This window comes from Pezoporus flaviventris, unplaced genomic scaffold (assembly GCF_033815535.1).
Source record: "Pezoporus flaviventris isolate CSIRO_AGI_PZ_B2104156 unplaced genomic scaffold, CSIRO_AGI_Pfla_v1 ptg000078l, whole genome shotgun sequence".
In the NCBI taxonomy this organism is placed as follows: Eukaryota; Metazoa; Chordata; class Aves; order Psittaciformes; family Psittacidae; genus Pezoporus; species Pezoporus flaviventris.
Genome location: NW_026892626.1, coordinates 8,432,744 through 8,451,384, shown reverse-complemented (window position 1 = coordinate 8,451,384; position 18,641 = coordinate 8,432,744). Strand labels below are relative to the sequence as shown.

The 18,641-nt window shown below is 47.8% G+C and overlaps 1 protein-coding gene and 1 pseudogene across 3 annotated transcripts in view; both read left to right on the top strand.

Moving 5' to 3' along the window:
* Positions 1–16,947, top strand: part of LOC133279591 (heme oxygenase 2-like) — a 230,566-nt gene extending 213,619 nt beyond the window's left edge. Inside the window, exons 1-3 of one of the 3 annotated variants that reach the window (XM_061473453.1) lie at positions 13,736–13,819; positions 15,130–15,247; positions 16,425–16,947. In XM_061473453.1, coding sequence (XP_061329437.1) covers positions 13,752–13,819; positions 15,130–15,247; positions 16,425–16,922 — 684 coding nt within the window. In that variant the 5' untranslated portion in view covers positions 13,736–13,751 and the 3' untranslated portion in view covers positions 16,923–16,947. Of the gene's footprint in view, positions 1–13,735; positions 13,820–15,129; positions 15,248–16,424 lie in introns of those variants that run through there. The other 2 variants (XM_061473450.1, XM_061473451.1) reach the window with 2 other exon arrangements.
* LOC133279590 (zinc finger protein 16-like) lies at positions 5,962–7,375 on the top strand (annotated as a pseudogene).
* Positions 16,948–18,641: the final 1,694 nt, after the last annotated feature.

The window sequence follows — 18,641 nt, the reverse complement described above, 5'->3', positions numbered from 1 at the left end:
CTTTCTTTTTCCTCACAGTTGCCCACCCTGCTCTGCAGCGGCTCCAGGCTCCAGATGCCTGCCTCGGCAACAGCACTTCTGCTTTAACCCTTTATTAAATCTGAATGTGGATCTGCTGCTTGTTGCCAGTGACAGCAGTCTCTTCCTCCTTATCAATATCTGATAGATGCAGAGGGTCCTCCTCTTGGAGGTTACCTGTGATGCAGAATTTTCCAACCTATCTTCCTGATTACTCTAGGTTTTTCTTAACTTTAAACATCATTCCCCCACTATCACAGGCTGAACAACATCTCTCCAACTTAGCTTTCTAGTTTTCCCTGTCCTTTTCTGAAGCCAAAATTAAGGAATCTGGCAGAGCTCTATTAATTTTGCATTCAGTCCGTCACGCCGGGTGGTTTCCTCAAGTGAAAAACATATCTGCATACATCATTTCATCCCATTTTACTTGCCCCCTCAAAACAACATTAATTGTAACAATGTATTATAGTTCAGAGTTCCATTTTTAGGCCATTTTTCCTGATCTACCAAAGTATACGAAGCCCACCATTGTTTACAGTATTTTACCGTTTTGTTTACTGAGCCCACAGGAAACCCTCCCAGTTCTTTCCAGTGTGCCAAAATGCACCCTAAAGGACTCTTTTTCAAGATCTCTCCGTTCTGCTGATTTTCCATTATCAATCTCGCATTCACACACACACACACAGGATCCCACAGACACACTCCACACAGTTACAACACATTGAGACAGAGACTAAAATTCAACCAACCAAACAACAATAACACAGTTATAACATCCTGCCGCCAATACCAAAATCACAAGACGAAAATCATTACTGTAACAAGCCACAAAGTAAGTCAAATACCAATAAGACCCAAAACCATTTCACAAGACACTCCCTGTGTTTTATAGGACCCAAACCACAAGATGCCCCCTGCTTCTTGTGGGTGTATACCAGCAGCCAGGTATATGCCTTTACCTACCACCTGTGTATTGATACACCAAAACCTTGGGGCAAGCACCTGCACTCTTTACCTCGCGTAGGACGTCTCCTCACGACTTACAGGTATCCCCTTTACCTGGTTCAAACATACCTGATGATTCACTAGTGATGGTCCTTGTCTGCCCCTGCGGTGATCTCAGTGGGGGAGTCCTCCCAAGAAATCTTCGGGGTGCCCAGAAGAGTCCCACCATAAGGGTGGCCTGGTATTTTAAAAAACGTGAAGAAGATAACCAGTGGGCTCCTTTCTGTTCCAGAAACTGCTGATACAACATGGGACACTAGCACAGTAATCTTTTGTCCCAAGGTAAATATGCGAGCCTCTTCAGTATTCATGACAACTGCTGCCACAGCTCTTAGGCATCCAGGCCATCCTTTGCTCGCTTCATCCAGCTGTTTCAAAAAATATGCCACTGCCTTTTTATACGGTCCTAGTTTCTGAGGAAGGACCACAATGCTATTATATGTTTTTCATGAGAATACAGCCAAAAGAGTTCATTTAAATCTGGACGTCCCAGAGCTGGAGCTCTTATTACCTCTAGTTTTGAATTTCTAAAAGCCCCCTCTGCTGAATCAGACCACTCCAAAGAGGCAGGGTTTCCTTTATACAGTTCATATAGTGGTCCTACCAGAACACCATAATCATGGATCTAAAGTCTGTGGCATACAGTCATTCCTAGGAACATCAAGAGCTCCTTGACAGTTGATGGTCGTGGGGTTTGGCAAATGGCTTCTTTTCTAACAATTCCAAGTTCTCTCTGTTCTCCTGTTACTTCATATCCTAAGTAGAAAACTTGGGTTTGGATTAGTTGGGCCTTTTGTTTGGATACCCGATAACCATTCAGTCCCAGGAAATTTAATTATTCCACCGTGCACTGGATACATTCTTCCTTTGTTTCTGTGGCAATTAACAAGTCATCCACATACTGTAAAAGAGTCTCCATCTGAGTCGGTGGCTTCCATTATTCTAATTCCAGTGCTAACTGATTTCCAGAAATCGTCGGACTGTTTTTAAACCCTTTAGGTAATACCGTCCAAGTTAACTGAGTTTCCCTTCTGTCCTGGGTTCAGCAGTAGCAGTCATTTTTCTCCTTCTTGGTAGCTGGTGTAGTGCAGTGTTTTGACTTTCAGCTCGGGAACAGAGCTGATAACAAGGATGTTTTGGTTTGGCCAAGGACTTTGTGAGCCTCATGCTCTGCCAGGGGGAAGGGGAAGCCAGGAGGAAGCAGAGACAGGACACCTGACCCAAACTGACCAAAGAGGTATTCCATACCACAACACGTCATGCCCAGGAGGTAACTGGGAGTTAGCCGGAAGGGCTGGGAGACTGCAGGGTTGGAGGAGGTATCGGTCAGAGCTTGGTCAGGCTTGGGGGCCGAGTTATTGGTCAGCTGGTGCTGAGGTGTTGTATTTTCTTCCCTTGTTATTTCCTTTATCATTATTATCATTGGTGGTAGCAGTAGTGATTTGTGTTATACCTTGGTTACTAAACTGTTCTTATCTCAACCCGTGGGAGTTGCATTCTTTTCGATTCTCCTCTCTGTCCCTCCGAGAGCAGGGGGAGGGCAAGAAAGGGGGGGGAAGTGAGCGAACGAATTACCTGACTGGGTTTAAACCACGACACCTTCCTGTGTCAGGATTTTCCCATTCAACAACAAATAATTTTGGCTTTCTTTGGCCAATGGTAAGCAAAAGAAAGCGTCCTTTAAATCCAAGACAGCAAACCATTTGTGATTATTATTCAATTTAGTAAGTCATACGAATTAGCTACTACTGGATGAATATCCTCTGCAATTTTGTTAATTGCTCTGAGATCTTGAGCCAATCTGCAACTTTTCCCACCATATTTCTTTACTGTCCAGATAGGAGTATTATATTCCAGTTCACATTCAATTAATAATCTGTATTTTTATCAATGATATTTTGATTCCCCTTGATCTTCTAATTTTAAGGGATATTGCTTTATTCTAATTGGGCAGGCATCCCCCTTTTTTATTTTCACTTTAACAGGCAAAGCATTTTTCACCTTACCTGGAACTTCAGATGCCCATACTCCCAGATATACCTGATTAAGGTTTTCTTCTATTTCAGGGAGGTCCTCCTGTTTGCTTTTCTGCTGAATTAAAGATAAACTAAAAACTGCAATTAATTGATTGTTTTTACCTCTAAATTCCATTTTGCCTTCTTTAAATGTTGCTTCTCACCCTAATAAAGATTTTTGAGAATAAGCACCAAATAAGTTGCTCCTGTATTCACTAAAATTCCGCTTTATTTCTTCTAGTGCCTTGGCATTTAATTTAACCGGTGGATCTGATAGGGTAGATTCCCCAGGTCCCTGTTATTCCAGTTCCAATTCAGCCGCCGGAGCCACCCCATGGCACTGCCCCTCCCCCCCGCAGGGCAGTCTCACTTCCAGCGTCCAAGCTCCCCATAGCACGCACACCGACCCAGTTCCACAGAAGACCCCACTCCCCCACCTCCGCCCAACATCCCTCCTCCCACGCTCAAACACAGGAGCTGCTCGAGCTCCTCTCACTTCCACCTTAGTTTTCCCTTTCTTTTTCCTCACAGTTGCCCACCCTGCTCTGCAGCGGCTCCAGGCTCCAAATGCCTGCCTCGGCAACAGCACTTCTGCTTTAACCCTTTATTAACTCTGAATGTGGATCTGCTGCTTGTTGCCAGTGACAGCAATCTCTTCCTCCTTATCAATATCTCATAGACAGATGCAGAGGGTGCTTCCCTCGGATGTACCTGTGATACAGGATTTTCCAACCTATCTTCCTGATTACCCTAGGTTTTTCTTAACTTTAAACATCATTCCCCAATATCACATGCTGAACAACATCTCTCCAACTTAGCTTTCTGTTTTTGCCTGTCCTTTTCTAAAGCCAAAATTAATTAATCTGGCAGAGCTCTATTAATTTTGCATTCCATGATACCCCCTACCAGCTGTACCTTTTCCCAGCAGAATGGGCAGTTGACTCATTTCCTGTACAGAAGCTGCTCTGTGCCTCTGACGGTTCCTGTCATGCATCTGTCTTCCTCAGCTCTGTCAGAGTGTCTGTGACATGGGGATCTATCCTCCCGCTTGCACACAGTCAGAATATGGTGTTTGAGCAGCAAGGCAGAATTACATTCTCTTTTATTCCCTATTGTTTCCCCCCCCCGCACTAATTGCTGCTTGACTGGCTGTGTTGTGTGCCTAGGAGCTTCAGTTTTCATCCAGCTGCTCAGACTCCAAGGTGCTATTCCCGAATGATACCAAGAACATCCTAGTCCAAGCCTGGTGTAAATGCAAGCTGTAGAGGCTGTTCTCTGAAGGTCTTTGTTTACCTGCCGTGAATGTCCCCTGTTACCTGGTTGGTCAGTATCTCAAGGCTGTGCCACAGTTTGTAGTCAGCCTTTATGTCTTTAACCCTGAGGAACACAAAATCATCAGCAAATGTTTCCACCTCCCTTTTCCCTTCCTTAGCGCCCTGTGAGGTTCATTCATGCCACAGCAGCTTAGGTTCTTTACCCGTTTTGGCGAAGGATGAATGTCTTTCGGGAATGCCTCTGGAACCCACATGTCCCTTTGATCAAAGCCTTTACAGACAGCATGTCCTAGATACCAGTGAAGGTACCTAGTAGCTCAGAAGTAACAGAAATGATTGTAGAAGTGCTAGAGCCGTGACAATAATTTCAAGGTCTATCAGCACAAGGAATCAGCACAAGCCCCTTGTCTTGAGCAGGCTTTCAGGTGATCTTGGGTCTGCGCAGTGAACATTCATAACAGTAACTCTTCTGCAAGACTTCATGTACATGAGAGGGCATTGATTTGTTCATTGCCTGTGTCTCAGGAGCCATTCCTAACTGTTCAGCTACCGTTAATTTGACTTGCACCTACCTTCATCTTCTACATGTATTTGATTTCCTCAGTGCATAATTTGGAACCAGCCATGGGGGATCTTCAGTTCACCCACCACCTTGCACGCACAACGGATTTGTTCTGCACCAGTGAAAGCATAAAGTTAAATTTTCTTCAGCTCTAAGACTGGCAAAAGCCAGGCTCCAGGTGGTGTCCGTGTCTCATACCTTGTGAGTCTTCTCTTTCTCTGCAGTACCAGCAGCACAAGAACACAGAGATTACTGTTGCAACCCAAGTAATGTTCTGCTGAACAAGGCAGTTGTTCATGGCCTTCCTCTGACTCCCAGTTCAACTTTTAGTAACATCCTGTGGAGACAAGCATTGAGAGCTGGGCTTGTTCAGCCTGGCCAAGAGAAGGCTCTGGGGAGATCTTAGAGCAGCTTCCAGCACCCAAAGGGCCCAACAAGAAATGGGGAGAGGGGCTTTTGTCAAGAGCAAGTAGGGACAGGAGAGGGCGGAATGGCTTTAAACTGACAGAGGGGAGATTTAGATAAGGTGAAAGAAGTTCTTCCCTGTGAGGGTGCTGAGGCTGTGGCACAGGTTGCGCAGAGGAGCTGTGGTGCCCCATCCCTGGCAGTGTTCAAGACCAGGTTGGATGGGGCTTGCAGCAACGTGGTCTAGTGCAAGGTGTCCCTGCACATGTCAGGAGGCTGGAACTGGATGGGATCTGTAAGGTCCATTCCAGCTAAAACCATCCTGTGGTTCTATGATTTTCAGGTACACCATCCTGGAAGAGCAAGCATCTTTCCCATTCAAGCAGTAAACTTTTGCCTCTAATATGCCAGTGATTGCAGTAGATTCAGGTTCCGGTGAAGCATGCAGGGCAATTTACGGCATTTGCTCCTGTGAACACTCTGAAAAATCCACTGTGTAATTTGGAGATAATTACCATGTCCTGAACGCAGGATATAGCAGAATGTTTTATACTTAAAGTCAATCTATTTGCTGAATTTTTAGCATTTGGCCCCTTGCGATTTGCCCTGTTCAAAGCTTCCAGTCCTGCCTGTGACTTGTCTGGATTCTCATTTTATTGCAGCTGAAGATTGTGAACATGAATGAAGTCAATACCGATCAAGGCATACCCAGGCCAGGGGAGCCCAAGGGTTTATGCTCAGGACTCTCCGAGGAGAACAGTTCCCAGGGTCCTTCACTGAACCCTGTTCTCCCACGCAGGTCAGAAAGGATTCAGAGATCCAAGAGCTTCCAGATGAGCTCCAACCTCATCCAGCATCGGATAATCTGCACTGGAGAGAAACCCTTCACATGCACAGAATGTAGGAAGAGTTTCCAGCACTGATCACATTTTGTCCAGCACTAGAGGATCCACACAGGTGAGAAGCCCTACAAGTGTGCCAAGTGCAGGAAGAGCTTCTCCAGGAACTTGCAGCTTATCCTGCACCTGCAGGTGCACACAAGGGAGAAACCCTAGGAGTGTAGGACCTGCGGGAAGAGCTTCAGTGTGAGCTCGAGGCTGATCCAGCATCAGTTAACCCCCACTGGGAAGAAGCCCTACAAGTGTGCCAAGTGTGGGAAGAGCTTCTCCAACACCTTGCAGCTCGTCCGGCACCAGCGTGTGCACACCAGGGAGAAATCCTACGTGTGCAGGGACTGCAGGAAGAGCTTCAGCATGAGCTTGAATCTGATCCGGCATCAGTTATCCCACACCAGGGAGAAGCCCTACAAGTGTGCTAAGTGCCGGAGGAGCTTCTCCAACAGCTCGCAGCTCCTCCAGCACCAGTGGGTGCACACTGGGGAGAAGCCCTACAAGTGTGCCGAGTGTGGGAAGAGCTTCTCTGGCAACTCGAAGTTCCTCCAGCACCAGCCGGTGCACACTGCGAAGAAACCCTACAAGTGCAGGACCTGTCGGATGAGCTTCAGCTTGAGCTCAGCCCTGACACGACACCAACAAGTCCACACCAGGGAAAAAACCTACGAATGTACAGGGTGTGGGAAGAGATTCGACCGGAGCTACGTGCTCATGAAAAACCTGCTGATCCACACCAGGAAGAGGCCCTACATCTGCACCTACTGTGGGGAAAGTTTTCGGCAGAGTCCCCACCTCATCAGGCACCAGTACATCCACACCGGGGAGCATCCCTACGTCTGTGCTGAGTGTGGGAAGGGCTTCAGAGTGAGCTCGGCGCTCTTCCAGCACCAGCAGACCCACAGGGGTGGGGATCCCTAGGTGGGGTGAATGTGGGGACCAGTGAGGTCTGATACCCTGTGAGCAAAGCCCGGTATCTCCCCCTCCCATTGACCACTGTGCTTGTGGAGGGTGAAAGCAGTTTCTTCCTAGGAGAATGAGCCCTCAGAGATGAAGAAGGGGAGAGGCGGTGGAGGGAGCTGATTGGAGGTTTGGGGCAGGTGGCAGGAGGAAGGTGTGTGACTCTTTTCAGTGGTGGGCAGCCCCAGGATGAGGAGCAGTGGCCATGAACTGAAACACAAGAGCTTTCACCTGGACATGAGGAAGAATTTGAGGTCGCCGTTGGTCTCGGCCGCCTCCACCAATCTATGGCGCGGGCACGGGCCGCGCACAGCTCCTGATTGACTGAGGAATCCCCATCGTGGGTGATAAATTTGGGGCGGCCGGGCCGGGAGTTGTCTCACGCCGCGGGGCAGAGAGCGGGTGGTGAGGGCAGGGGCAGAGTGCACGCGGCGCGTGTCCATGGCAACGCGGCGGGGTCGGCCCCGGGCTGAGGCCCTCGGGATTACCCGCTGGTCTCCCCCACCTCCCGCGGGACATGTAGGCCCAGTACCGGCGGCGCTCGGCCGAGAAACCCGTGTAGGCCGTGTGAGGGCGGTGTCCGTGTGCCTTTGCCCCGCGAGGCCTGAGCGTCCGGCCCGAAGAGCGGCGGCTAGCCCGTGGCTCTGGCCTGGTCCTCAAGCCGTGCCGGGTCCTGTGCTGTCGACTGCCAGCCGTGTCCTCGGGAGCAGCGGGGCTGTGTGCGGCTGTGCCGGGCCAACGCTTGTCAGGCCTCCCGCATTTCTTCCCTCGACTCCCGCGGGCGAGAGTCCGCACAGCAGCTGAGGGAGCGTGCCAGAGCAGCTGCCTCATACCCTGCAGTGGTGTCTGCACACAGCTCCTCCAGGAGGATGTCTGAGTGTTTCAGGACAGGAGCTGCGCCGGGTTCTTCTGCCGGGAAGGTATGTACTTACCCTGAACATTCAGCCAGGTCCTGATGAGGAGAGCTCATGAAGCAAATGAAATGATATTCCAGCCTCTGCAGTGGAAGCGGGCAGCTGCTCGAGCCGCCTGCTTGTTGATGATTCGGAATAAACTCCGGGAACTCGCCAGCAAATTTTTCAAGCTGACAAGCAGGTATTTATTGCGGCGCCAGGAGACACGGGGGATAGCTCCTCCAAGCATCTCTCTGCTGAGCATCAACCAGGCCGTAATTATATTGTCCTTAAACATACATGTTCCTTAGATTACATACATTACATCATACTTTTAGAGAATGCCTTCTGTGTGCCTACAAAAATGTGGTAGTGGGGTTTCCGTTCCCTGGTGGTTATTTCTTCATCACATTGTTTTAGGATCGTTGTCTTATCAGTCATATTTGCATACCTTCAAAACCCCCAAAGCTGAGAAACCCCACCCGGTTTCTCATAGGTATATAGCCAAAAGTGTTTAGTTATGTCCGGGACCCCCAGAGCTGGAGCTCTCATGAGTTCTGTCTTTAAATGTTTCTTCAGCTTGATCTGTCCATTTTAGAAAGGTTGGATTTTCTTTTAGCAGCTCATGTAAGGGTCTTACCAGAACACCATAATCATGGATCCAGGGTTGACACCATCCTGTCATTCCCAGAAACGTCCAGATATCTTTAACTGTGGATGGTCACGGTGTTTGAGAGATTGCTTCCTTCTGAGCTGCTCCAAGTTCTGGTTGTCCTCTTGTTATTTTGCATCCTAAATAAGATACTCAAGTTTGAATTAGTTGAGCCTTCAATTTAGATACCTGGAACTTCAGATGCCCATACTCCCAGATATACCTGATTAAGGATTTCTTCTATTTCAGGGAGGTCTTCCTGTTTGCTTTTCTGCTGAATTAAAGAAACTCAAAACTTCAATTACCTGATCAGGTTTGACTCTTAATTCCATTTTGCCTTCTTTAAATGTTGCTTCTTGTCCTAATAAAGTTTTTCAGAGAATTTGGCATGCACAAAAATTTATGCATGCCTATTTGTTTTTCCAGTTTATACTCTAAAGTTTTCAGAAAGAATGTGGGGTGGTTCTTTTTGTTGTTTTTTGTGGGTTTTTTTGTTGTTGTTGATTTGTTTGGTTTGTTTTTTTGGTGACCAGTAGCTCCCACATCTGTAACAAATTCTTTTCCTCTGATTTCACGTTGGATAAGTTGCTCCTGTATCCACTTAAAAATTCCAGTTTATTTTCTCTAGTCCCTAGTTTTAATTTAATGAGTGGATCTGCTAGGGTAGATTCCCCAGGTCCTTGTCAGTCTAGTTCCAATTCAGTCACCAGAGCCACACCATGGAGCTTCCCCCAGGGCAGTCTCACTTCCAGTGTCCAAACTCCTTACAGTATGCACACTGATTCCATCCCACAGGAAAATTCAATCTCTCACCTCTGCCTGACATTCCTCCTCTACCTCTGCCTCATCCTCTAGCATTAGTTCCTCCACCAGTTTCTACTTGTCCCCAAACAGCCCATAGCACAACTCGGCTCTTTCTTCTCTATCTGTTCCCGATTCCTGTACGCTCTCCACGCTTCTTTAACATTCTCAAGTCCTTCTGCTCTGTTGCCAGTGACAGCAACCTCTTCCTCCTTATCAATAACAGATGGAGCAGTTGCCGAGAGTGCTCCTCTCAGAGGTACCTGTGAGACGTAATCCCCCAACCTATCTTCCTGATTACTCTAGGGGTTTTGTTTGTTTGTTTGTTTGTGGGGGTTTTTTTGTTGTTTTTTTTTTTAACTTTAAACATCATTCCCCCAATATCACAGGCTGAACAACATCTCTCCAGTTTAGATTTCTGTTTTTCCCTGTCCTTTTCTAAAGCCAAAATTAGGGATCTGGCAGAGCTATATTAATTTCACATTCCGTCTGCCACTCTGGGTGGTTTCTTAAAGTGAAAAACATATCTGCATGCATCACTTCATCCCATTTTCCTTGTTGCCTTAAAAATAACAATTGCAACAATGTATTATAATTCCAAGTTCTGTTTTTAGGCCATTTCTCCTGATCCTCCAGAGTATACAATGGCCACCATTGGTTACAATATTTCACCAATGTTTTCTTATTTACTGAGCACCCAGGAAACACTCCCAGGTTCTTTCGAATGTGCTAAAATGCACCCTAAAGGACTCTTTTTCAAAATCTCTTCACTCTACCGATTTCCCATTATCAGTGTTGCATTCACACACACACACGGGATCCCACAGGCACACTCCACACAGTTACAACACTTGAGACAGAGACTAAAATTGTATTGAACAACAACAATTAACAGTTATAACATCCTGCCGCCAATACCAAAATCACAAGATGAAAATCATCACTGTAACAAGCCACAAAATAGACACACTCCACACAGTTACAACACTTGAAAAAGAGACAATAACGCAGTTATAACAGCCTCTCACCAATACCAAAAATCACAAGAAGAAAATCGTAACTATAACAAGCCACAACACAAGTCAAATACCAAATAAAGTTTTAAGTTGACAAGCAGGTATTACCTGCAGCGCCGGGAGACATGGGAGATAGCTCCTCCAAGTGTGTCTCTCCCAGGTATCAACCAGGCTGTGATTATATTTTCCTTAAACATACATATTCCTGAGATCACATGCGTTACATCATACTTTTAGGGAATGCCTCCTGTATGCCTAAAAAAATGTTGTAGTGGGCTTTCAAACCCCTGGTGGTTATTTATTCATCACTTTGTTTTAGGATCCTTGTCATATCAGTAATATCAGTAACCACCAGGGGGTTAAGCTTTATTAAGCTTTATTAAGATAAGCTTATCTTAATAATTTCCTTTCCTCTATACTTGCTAACAAAGGCTAATATCCTTCAGGTTACTTGTTTACAAACCTATTCCTCAATCAACCCCATTCTTCAGTGATTAGGACTTGGCCTCTTCCAGGAGAGCAAAACCACAAGAAATGAGGGCCCTGAGCAGTGACCATGTTGTGGGCTTTCAGCTACCAGATTCTGAATAAAAGGGATGTGTAATGGTAAGAGATGCAGTGATTCTTACTTCCCTTCCTCTGAGTTCTCATGTGATACCTTAGTACTGAAAAGGACAGGGGTTTGATTTGTGCTGACTTGTCTCCTGAATTCACAGCTCGTCATGTCTATGCTGGATCGTACTGGGAAAAATCTCAGCTTCCATGTTGCCCTGTGTATGTAGTGTCCTCCCCTTGGGCTGAAGGGACTGCTATTGTCACTGTACTGCCTATCACTGTAGAGGTGATCATGTCAGACGGAGCATCTGCAAAAACAGTTGTGGGAGATACAAATCTGACTGCACCAAAGTCTAAACGACTGTTTGCGTGCTAACCCCTTCTTCCAGCAGCAGACACTGCTGCTGGAACAGTAATTCACTGCTCTGAGTTGTGCTTCTACAACAGTAGTTACAGGTTTGGGTAAAGGCTTCTGAGAGCCCAGCAGATGCCCCATGGCATGGAGAGCAAAGTCCCAGTGTGGTGAGTGCTGCTAAACATGAGTGTGTTGCAAGACACGGGTGCAGAGGCTCTGTCAAGTGAATTAGCAGATGCGTCTTGTAGAATGATGATCTCTGGAGTCACACTGTTTATGTCTGGCTATTGGGAGCCTTGAGCCATTGCTGCGGCTGTTAACTAGTCATGTCTGAGGCTTGATCTGGTGGCTTCCTTTGGGTTGGATGTAATGTCAAACCATCTCCAGGCCTCTTGCTGTCTGCAGGATGGTGCTGAAGTGCTCTTTGTAGCTCTGCTCTCACCTGCTCCTGTGTGCCAGTGGCTGCAGGCCTGGCAGCATGCAGAGGCAGCACACCCTACCTGCAGGACTCTGCCTGTCTGGAAGTGTAAGATAAATTGGAACCAGTTTCTCTAGTTTAATTTTGGAATCTGCATTTCTTGAGGAGTGCCTGACTTGAAGCCAGCTGTGCAGGAAGCCAGGATGCCATCAGGACTTGTGCAGCTGTGCTGGCAGGAGGCTGGCTGTGCTGTGAGGCAGGCAGGCTGTTCCCCTGGGCCTGCGACCGGCACCTGGCTCAGCCTGGGCAGGTTCTGCCACTTTGCTTCAGTTTCCTTTCCCCATGGTGGATGTTTGGAGCTGTGACAAGTTTGCTGACCTGGTGTGGTGCTTGCTGTCCATCGAGTTATCAAAATGAAAATAGCACCCTTGAACCTGTCTTCCTCTGCCCTCTGGCTGGGGAGGCTGTGCTGTGTCCTATCTTGTGGTGCAGGGCCCTGGGGATGTTGGGCTGCTTCCCCTGTGACTTCTGTTCCTGCAGTGGGCTGGCTGGCATCACAAGGTAGTGTTTTGTGGTCAGTCCTCCCCTTGGGGAAGGCTCTGTCCCAGTGAGCCCAAGGACTGTGTGATCACAGGGGAAACCCTCACCCTGGTGATGTGTCCTCCAGACTGGGTGCTCGGACCCAGCTCAAAGCGCTCCTGGCCGAGTCCTGTGCTGGAGTGTGGAGGGCAATGGAAGTGGTTGTAGAACAGGGCTTCAGAAACTCAGAGAGGAGCCAGAGGGCAGTTCATTTATAGCTGGGGTGCTCCATGTGAGCTGGGATCCAGCAGCTGATGTACTGGTGCTGGCCCCGTGCTGAGCTTGGTGAACTTGCAGCTGCCTGCCTGCTCTTCTGTCCTTGAGGGGGCTGACCTCGAATGGGAGAGCATCAGGGTTGGCTCTCTTACAGTGAGTGCTTTCCAAGAGCCAGGAAACAGCTTAGTTCCCTGTTGATCCGGCAAGGCTGCCTCTAAGGTGATGGTGCTGCTCTGCACAAAGCTGATTACAGGTCCATTTTGTAAATGAGGTGGGTGGATTTCTGCTTAAGAGGAACCTCAGCTATAAGCCCAGTGTCTCACTCCTGCTTCTGGGTAGTTCTTTGGGTGTCCTGCTACATCCATGGAGATTTTTTCTGTTTGTTTCTCTTCGCAGAAGAGGAGGGAGAACTCAGTTACTTCTGGGGTTTCAAGTTAACCCTGCTAGGCAGGAGAGGAGAGTGTGCGTGGTAGCAGGAGCCATCTGCAGCAGCCGTTTTGACTCTTCACATGCAGTACAGGCCAGAAAAGGCAGAGCAGTGAAACCTGCCCCTGCTTTGGAAGTTCGTCTGCGTATACTCCATTGTAGCGAAGGTGTTTGTCTCCCTGTGAGATGCCTGACTCCTGCTCTAATTCACCACAGCTTTCCTCTAGGGAAAGCTCTGTATCACTGTGAAAATGAAGTAGCTCTGCTCAGAGTCTGGCATTGGATAAAATATTTAGTAGCACCAGTGGAAAGCAGCTTGCTCACAATTTCGGTGCAGATAGCTAATGTGGAGGTCTCTGATCTTTTTAGCCTGGAGCCATCCTGAAGTGGGAAACCAAATGCAGCGTGCTGTGTTGTAGGTCTCCTCTGAGGCTAACATTTGGTCAGCTGGGTGGTGTTAGTGTTACGGTTCACTGGGGTAATTTAACTGAGCAAGCAAGATTGCTTCCTTGAAAGTGCCTGCTGTGCCGTGGAAATGGCCAGTGGCTGCTCCTCACCACCCTGCCTGGTGGAGCAGCTCAGAGGCTGCTTGCTGTATGGCTCCGCATTTCAGACCCATCCCTTCGTGAAGGCAGCTTCCGTCTAAAACCCCTCTCTGGTTTTGCCTTTCAGATTGTCTAATTCTACTGCTAACCAGCAATACTGCCTGCAATGGAGAGCACAGAGACAGGAGAAGAGGAAATGTTGCGCTATGAGGAAACAGATGATGATGATGTCAGGTGAGTCCTGTCTCACAATCTGGAACAGACAGTATTTGGTATTCAGGAGACCTTCCAGGTTAAGGGGTGATCTTTCTCCTCATCTGAAAAGAGGTGGGGGACTCCAACAGCTGATTAATCAAATATATATGTGCAGTAAATCTGTTTAATCAAAGTATACCAGCAGGGATGGGAAGGAGTAATCTGGCTAAAGCTGGCAGCAACCAGTTGAGTCTCTACTATCACTTGCCCTTCAGAAATTATTTGACCATTTGGCATTTGTGTTTGTGTCCTGCTGGCCAAGGCGAGCCAGTTTTCCATGGTTTGCTGGGCAGACTCGTGATGGCAGCTTCTTGGTTTGAAAGATGACCCTAGAGGTGAACTATGCTCCAGCCAGCTGCCTGTCTTGCCTTTGCAGAATGCCCACTGGTTTAGGCAAGACTGTTGTCTTGGAGGTTAGTTTAAACAGCAAATGCACACACATGCTCGGAAAGTCGAGGCTTCAGACTTGGGAAGAGTGAGCAGGGTGCTTCCCAGAATACCTAGATATTCTGTGCTAGTTGACTTCTCTTTGACTTGAGACAGTTTCATGCTGCCTGGCTGCATGGCCACTGGTGTGTCTGGAGTGTCTCTTGCAGCTATCTGTAGCAGACTAGTCAGAAAACCCGTAAAGTGCAATTTGGTGTTATTTTGAGCGCATTTGTTAACTCTGTACCAAACTCCAGGTAGGTGTAGTGGCTATAGCCTAAAATCATAGATTTTACTTATTCTTTTTAGTAGCTGACTTGTGGAAACCTGCAAAACCAGTAAAATTCCAGATAAGTACACTTTTTCAGGGTGTTCTTTCCCTGTTTTTCTGTTCAGCTCTCATCTTCTCTTACATGAGCCTTTCTCCTTCTACAGAGTGACCATGAAGGGTAATCAGTAAGGCTTCTGTGCCTTTTAGCCTTCCCTGGTGGTTGCTCCTAGTATGCTCAAGGCCTCCTTTTGAAGTATTGATGCTTCTCATTCATGGATGAGAAGCAAAAGTAAGGTGCAGGGGTCAGAGGATGCTTGTCAATTGCTGAAGCATGTTTGTGGTGAGCCCCTGGTGGGCCCAGCACTTCTGGAATGGCAAGTCTGGTTGGCACATGGGTGCCTGCATCTGTAGAAGGAACCTCTGGTTGTTGCCACCCTCCTGGTTCTGCCTTGTTCCAGAAATCCCAAGTTGTACCTTCTCCAAATTGGGCTGGAGGTGGCAGTGAGTGGGGCATCCCTCCAAACACAGGAGGAACAAACTCATTCCTGTGGGTGTAAGTGGGGTAAAAGGCGCTCTCCCTGTTTGCCTGCAGTCCCACTGACCTTTCAGAGCTGCTGAAGGAGGGGACTAAGGAATCCCATGACCATGCGGAGAACACCCAGTTTGTCAAAGACTTTCTGAAAGGACGGATCAAGGAGGAGCTCTTCAAGGTGAGTGTTGCTCTGCTCCCGTGGCAGAGCAGCTCTTTGATGTGTCCAGTGACTGGTGCAGACTCAGGCAGGGCCCTGCAGCCCTGTGTGCAAGGGGTGGCGAGGAATCCAGTTTCTAGGTGGCATAGTCAAAACCGTAGGAGGGCACTTGTCCAGGACTTCTGCCTGGTGTATCCTATGGCTGGGGTAGGGGGATGAGGAGCAATCTGGTCCAGCACAAGTTTGATTAGGTGGAAGTGCTAGGCTGCTGGCCATGCATCTGCTGGCCACAAGGGCAGGTGTGGCTGCAGCGCTTCATTCCATCCTCTGAAGACTAAGCTGTTTTCCATAGACTTCCAGTTGGATTGCTCTATCTTCTGTACAGAAGAGATGGTGTTTTGGGTCCGATCCTGAAGATTTTGGCATTTACAGTAGTCTCCTGTAACACAAAGCTGTTGGTGCTAGTTGTACCTTTTGTCCCTGTGCCTTGCTCTCAAGGTAACAGGAGGAACCCCCCCAGAGTACAGAGCTGGCAACATGAGGCTAATTCTTTGTGCTCTGAAGGCATCGTTATGATCAGGGGTCTGGAGCACCTCCCGTATGAAGATAGTCTGAGAAAGCTGGGGCTGTTCAGCCTGGAGAAGAGAAGGCTGCAAGGAGACCTCATAGCAGCTTTCCAGTATCTGAAGGGGGGCTATAGGGATGCTGGGGAGAGACTCTTTATTAAGGACTGTAGTGACAGGACAAGGGGTAATGGGTTCAAACTTAAACAGGGGAAGTTTAGATTGGATATAAGGAAGAAATTCTTTACTGTAAGGGTGGTGAGGCACTGGAATGGGCTGCCCAGAGAAGTTGTGAATGCTCCATTTCTGGCGGTGTTCAAGTCCAGGTTGGACAGAGGCTTGGGTGGCATGGTTTAGTGTGAGGTGTCCCTGCCCATGGCAGGGGGGTTGGAACTGGATGATCTTAAGGTCCTTTCCAACCCTAACTATTCTGTGATTCTATGATTCTGTGAATGTAGCTAGAGAAGAACCTGTCATCCTTCAAACGATCTGTGCCTCGCACATCTCCAGGCTGGTTTTGTGTCAAGCCTGGGAGTTTCCTCCTTGTTTACCCCAGGACTGTGCAGACGGGGGCAGCCAGAAGGTGTAATATGCTGATGTAGTGAATGGCTTCTCACACTGTGTTTTGTCTGTAGCTGGCCACTGTGGCACTTTACTTCACGTACTCTGCTCTGGAAGAGGAAATGGATCGCAATGAGGACAACCCGGTCTTTGCTCCTCTGTACTTCCCCCTAGAGCTTCACCGGAAAGAAGCGTTGATCAAAGACCTGCAATATTTCTATGGAGAAGACTGGAAAGAGAAGATCCAGTGTTCAGAGGCAACTCAGCTATATGTGGACAGAATCCATCATGTGGGACAGAATGAGCCAGAGTTGCTAGTGGCTCATGCTTACACACGTTATATGGGGGACCTCTCGGGTGGCCAAGTGCTGAAGAAGGTAGCCCAGAGAGCCCTCAAGTTGCCCAGTACTGAGGAAGGGATCCAGTTCTATGTGTTTGGTAACATCTCCAATGTGCAGCAGTTCAAGCAGCTCTACAGGGCAAGGATGAACGCTTTGGACTTCGACAAGAACACCAAAGAAAGGATTGTGGAAGAAGCCAACAGAGCCTTCAGATTTAACATGCAGGTATGAAATCCCTTGAGCCCCTCTGTGCTGCTGTTTTTGAGTCTGGACCAGCTCTTGGGTCCAGATTGAGTCAGCCTGCTCACCCAGGCAGTGGTTTGGGTCTGAGGCCACCAGAGCCCCTCCTTCCCTGGGGGCTGGGGTTCTAGTTTAAATAGCTCTTCTGCTAGCTTCTGGAGACATGGCTGATGGTGGGCAGGAATTCCTCCCATGCTCTGTATCACTGTGAAAATGAAGTAGGTCTGCTCAGAGTCTGGCATTGATCTGAAAAGAGGTGGGGGACTCCAGTAGCTGATTAATCAAATGTATATGTGCAGTAAATCTGTTTAATCAAAGTTACCAGCAGGGATGGGAAGGAGCAATCTCGCTAAAGCTGGCAGCAACCAGTTGAGTCTCTACTATCACTTGCCCTTCAGAAATTATTTGACCATTTGGCATTTGTGTTCTGCTGGCCAAGGTGAGCCAGTTTTCCATGGTTTGCTGGGCAGACTCGTGATGGCAGCTTCTTGGTTTGAAAGATGACCCTAGAGGTGAACTATGCTCCAGCCAGCTGCCTGTCTTGCCTTTGCAGAATGCCCACTGGTTTAGGCAAGACTGTTGTCTTGGAGGTTAGTTTAAACAGCAAATTCACACACATGCTCGGAAAGTCGAGGCTTCAGACTTGGTAAGAGTGAGCAGCTTGCTTCCCAGAATACCTAGATATTCTGTGCTGGTTGACTTCTCTTTGACTTGAGACAGTTTCATGCTGCCTGGCTGCATGGCCACTGGTGTGTCTGGAGTGTCTCTTGCAGCTATCTGTAGCAGACTAGTCAGAAAACCTGTAAGGTATCATTTCCAAAGTGGACTGATCTTAGGCTGTAAACTCTCTGGGACTCTTGGGGAGGTCTTTGACCCTGAAGTGTCATCTTTTACGTATTTATTTTCACAGCATCTTCTGACTTTTGTCATTCTGAGTTCTGAGTCTGCAGAGTCTTACTGAACAAAATGGACTCAACACTTCAAAAGAGAAGCCGGATTTCTAAAAGTATTTAGATATTTGAAACATGTCAGTATTTTTATTTTTTATACCATTTATCTTTGAGTTTATTTGATTTATATGACATACAATAAACAATGTGTAAGGTACTAATGATAAATCATAAGTAATGTCTTATGACAGTCCAGGGGTGCATTCTAAGCTGCAACACTGGGTCTAGTGGAGAGCAGTTGAGTCTGTGCCTGTGCTAACTGAAACCCCAGGCAGAGAACTGGAGGGAGGGGAGTTGACATGAGCACCCTGCAGGAAGGAGAGGTGGGAGAGATCAGTCAGGGAGAGAGCCCAGTTCATGTAGGCTGTGCAGAGACCTGGGGAAAAGGGGGGGTGTCTGCTGGGAGGGTGGGCTGTGGGAAGGGTCTGGTCTGGCCTCAGAGGGAGGGCTCCTGGTGGATGGGAAAGGGGTGGCCACAGATGAAGCTCTTCTCTGTCAGGTCTATGGCAGGTATAGTGTGTGTGGGGGACCTCCTAGCAAAGCCTTGTGCCGCATGTGGTGAATCGTCAGGAATTTGGGATAGTTTTCTTGCCTGGCTTTCACATCATTTTTCCCAAGCCACCTTCTTGTGCAAGAGCCAACTTTGTTATGTGAAAAGGACAAGGCTTGCCTTAAGTGGCATTCTAGTATATGCTTGGCTTGGTGCTTCCTTGTTGCTGCCATTGACAAACTGAGATGTCTCTTGTAATTCTAAAACTTT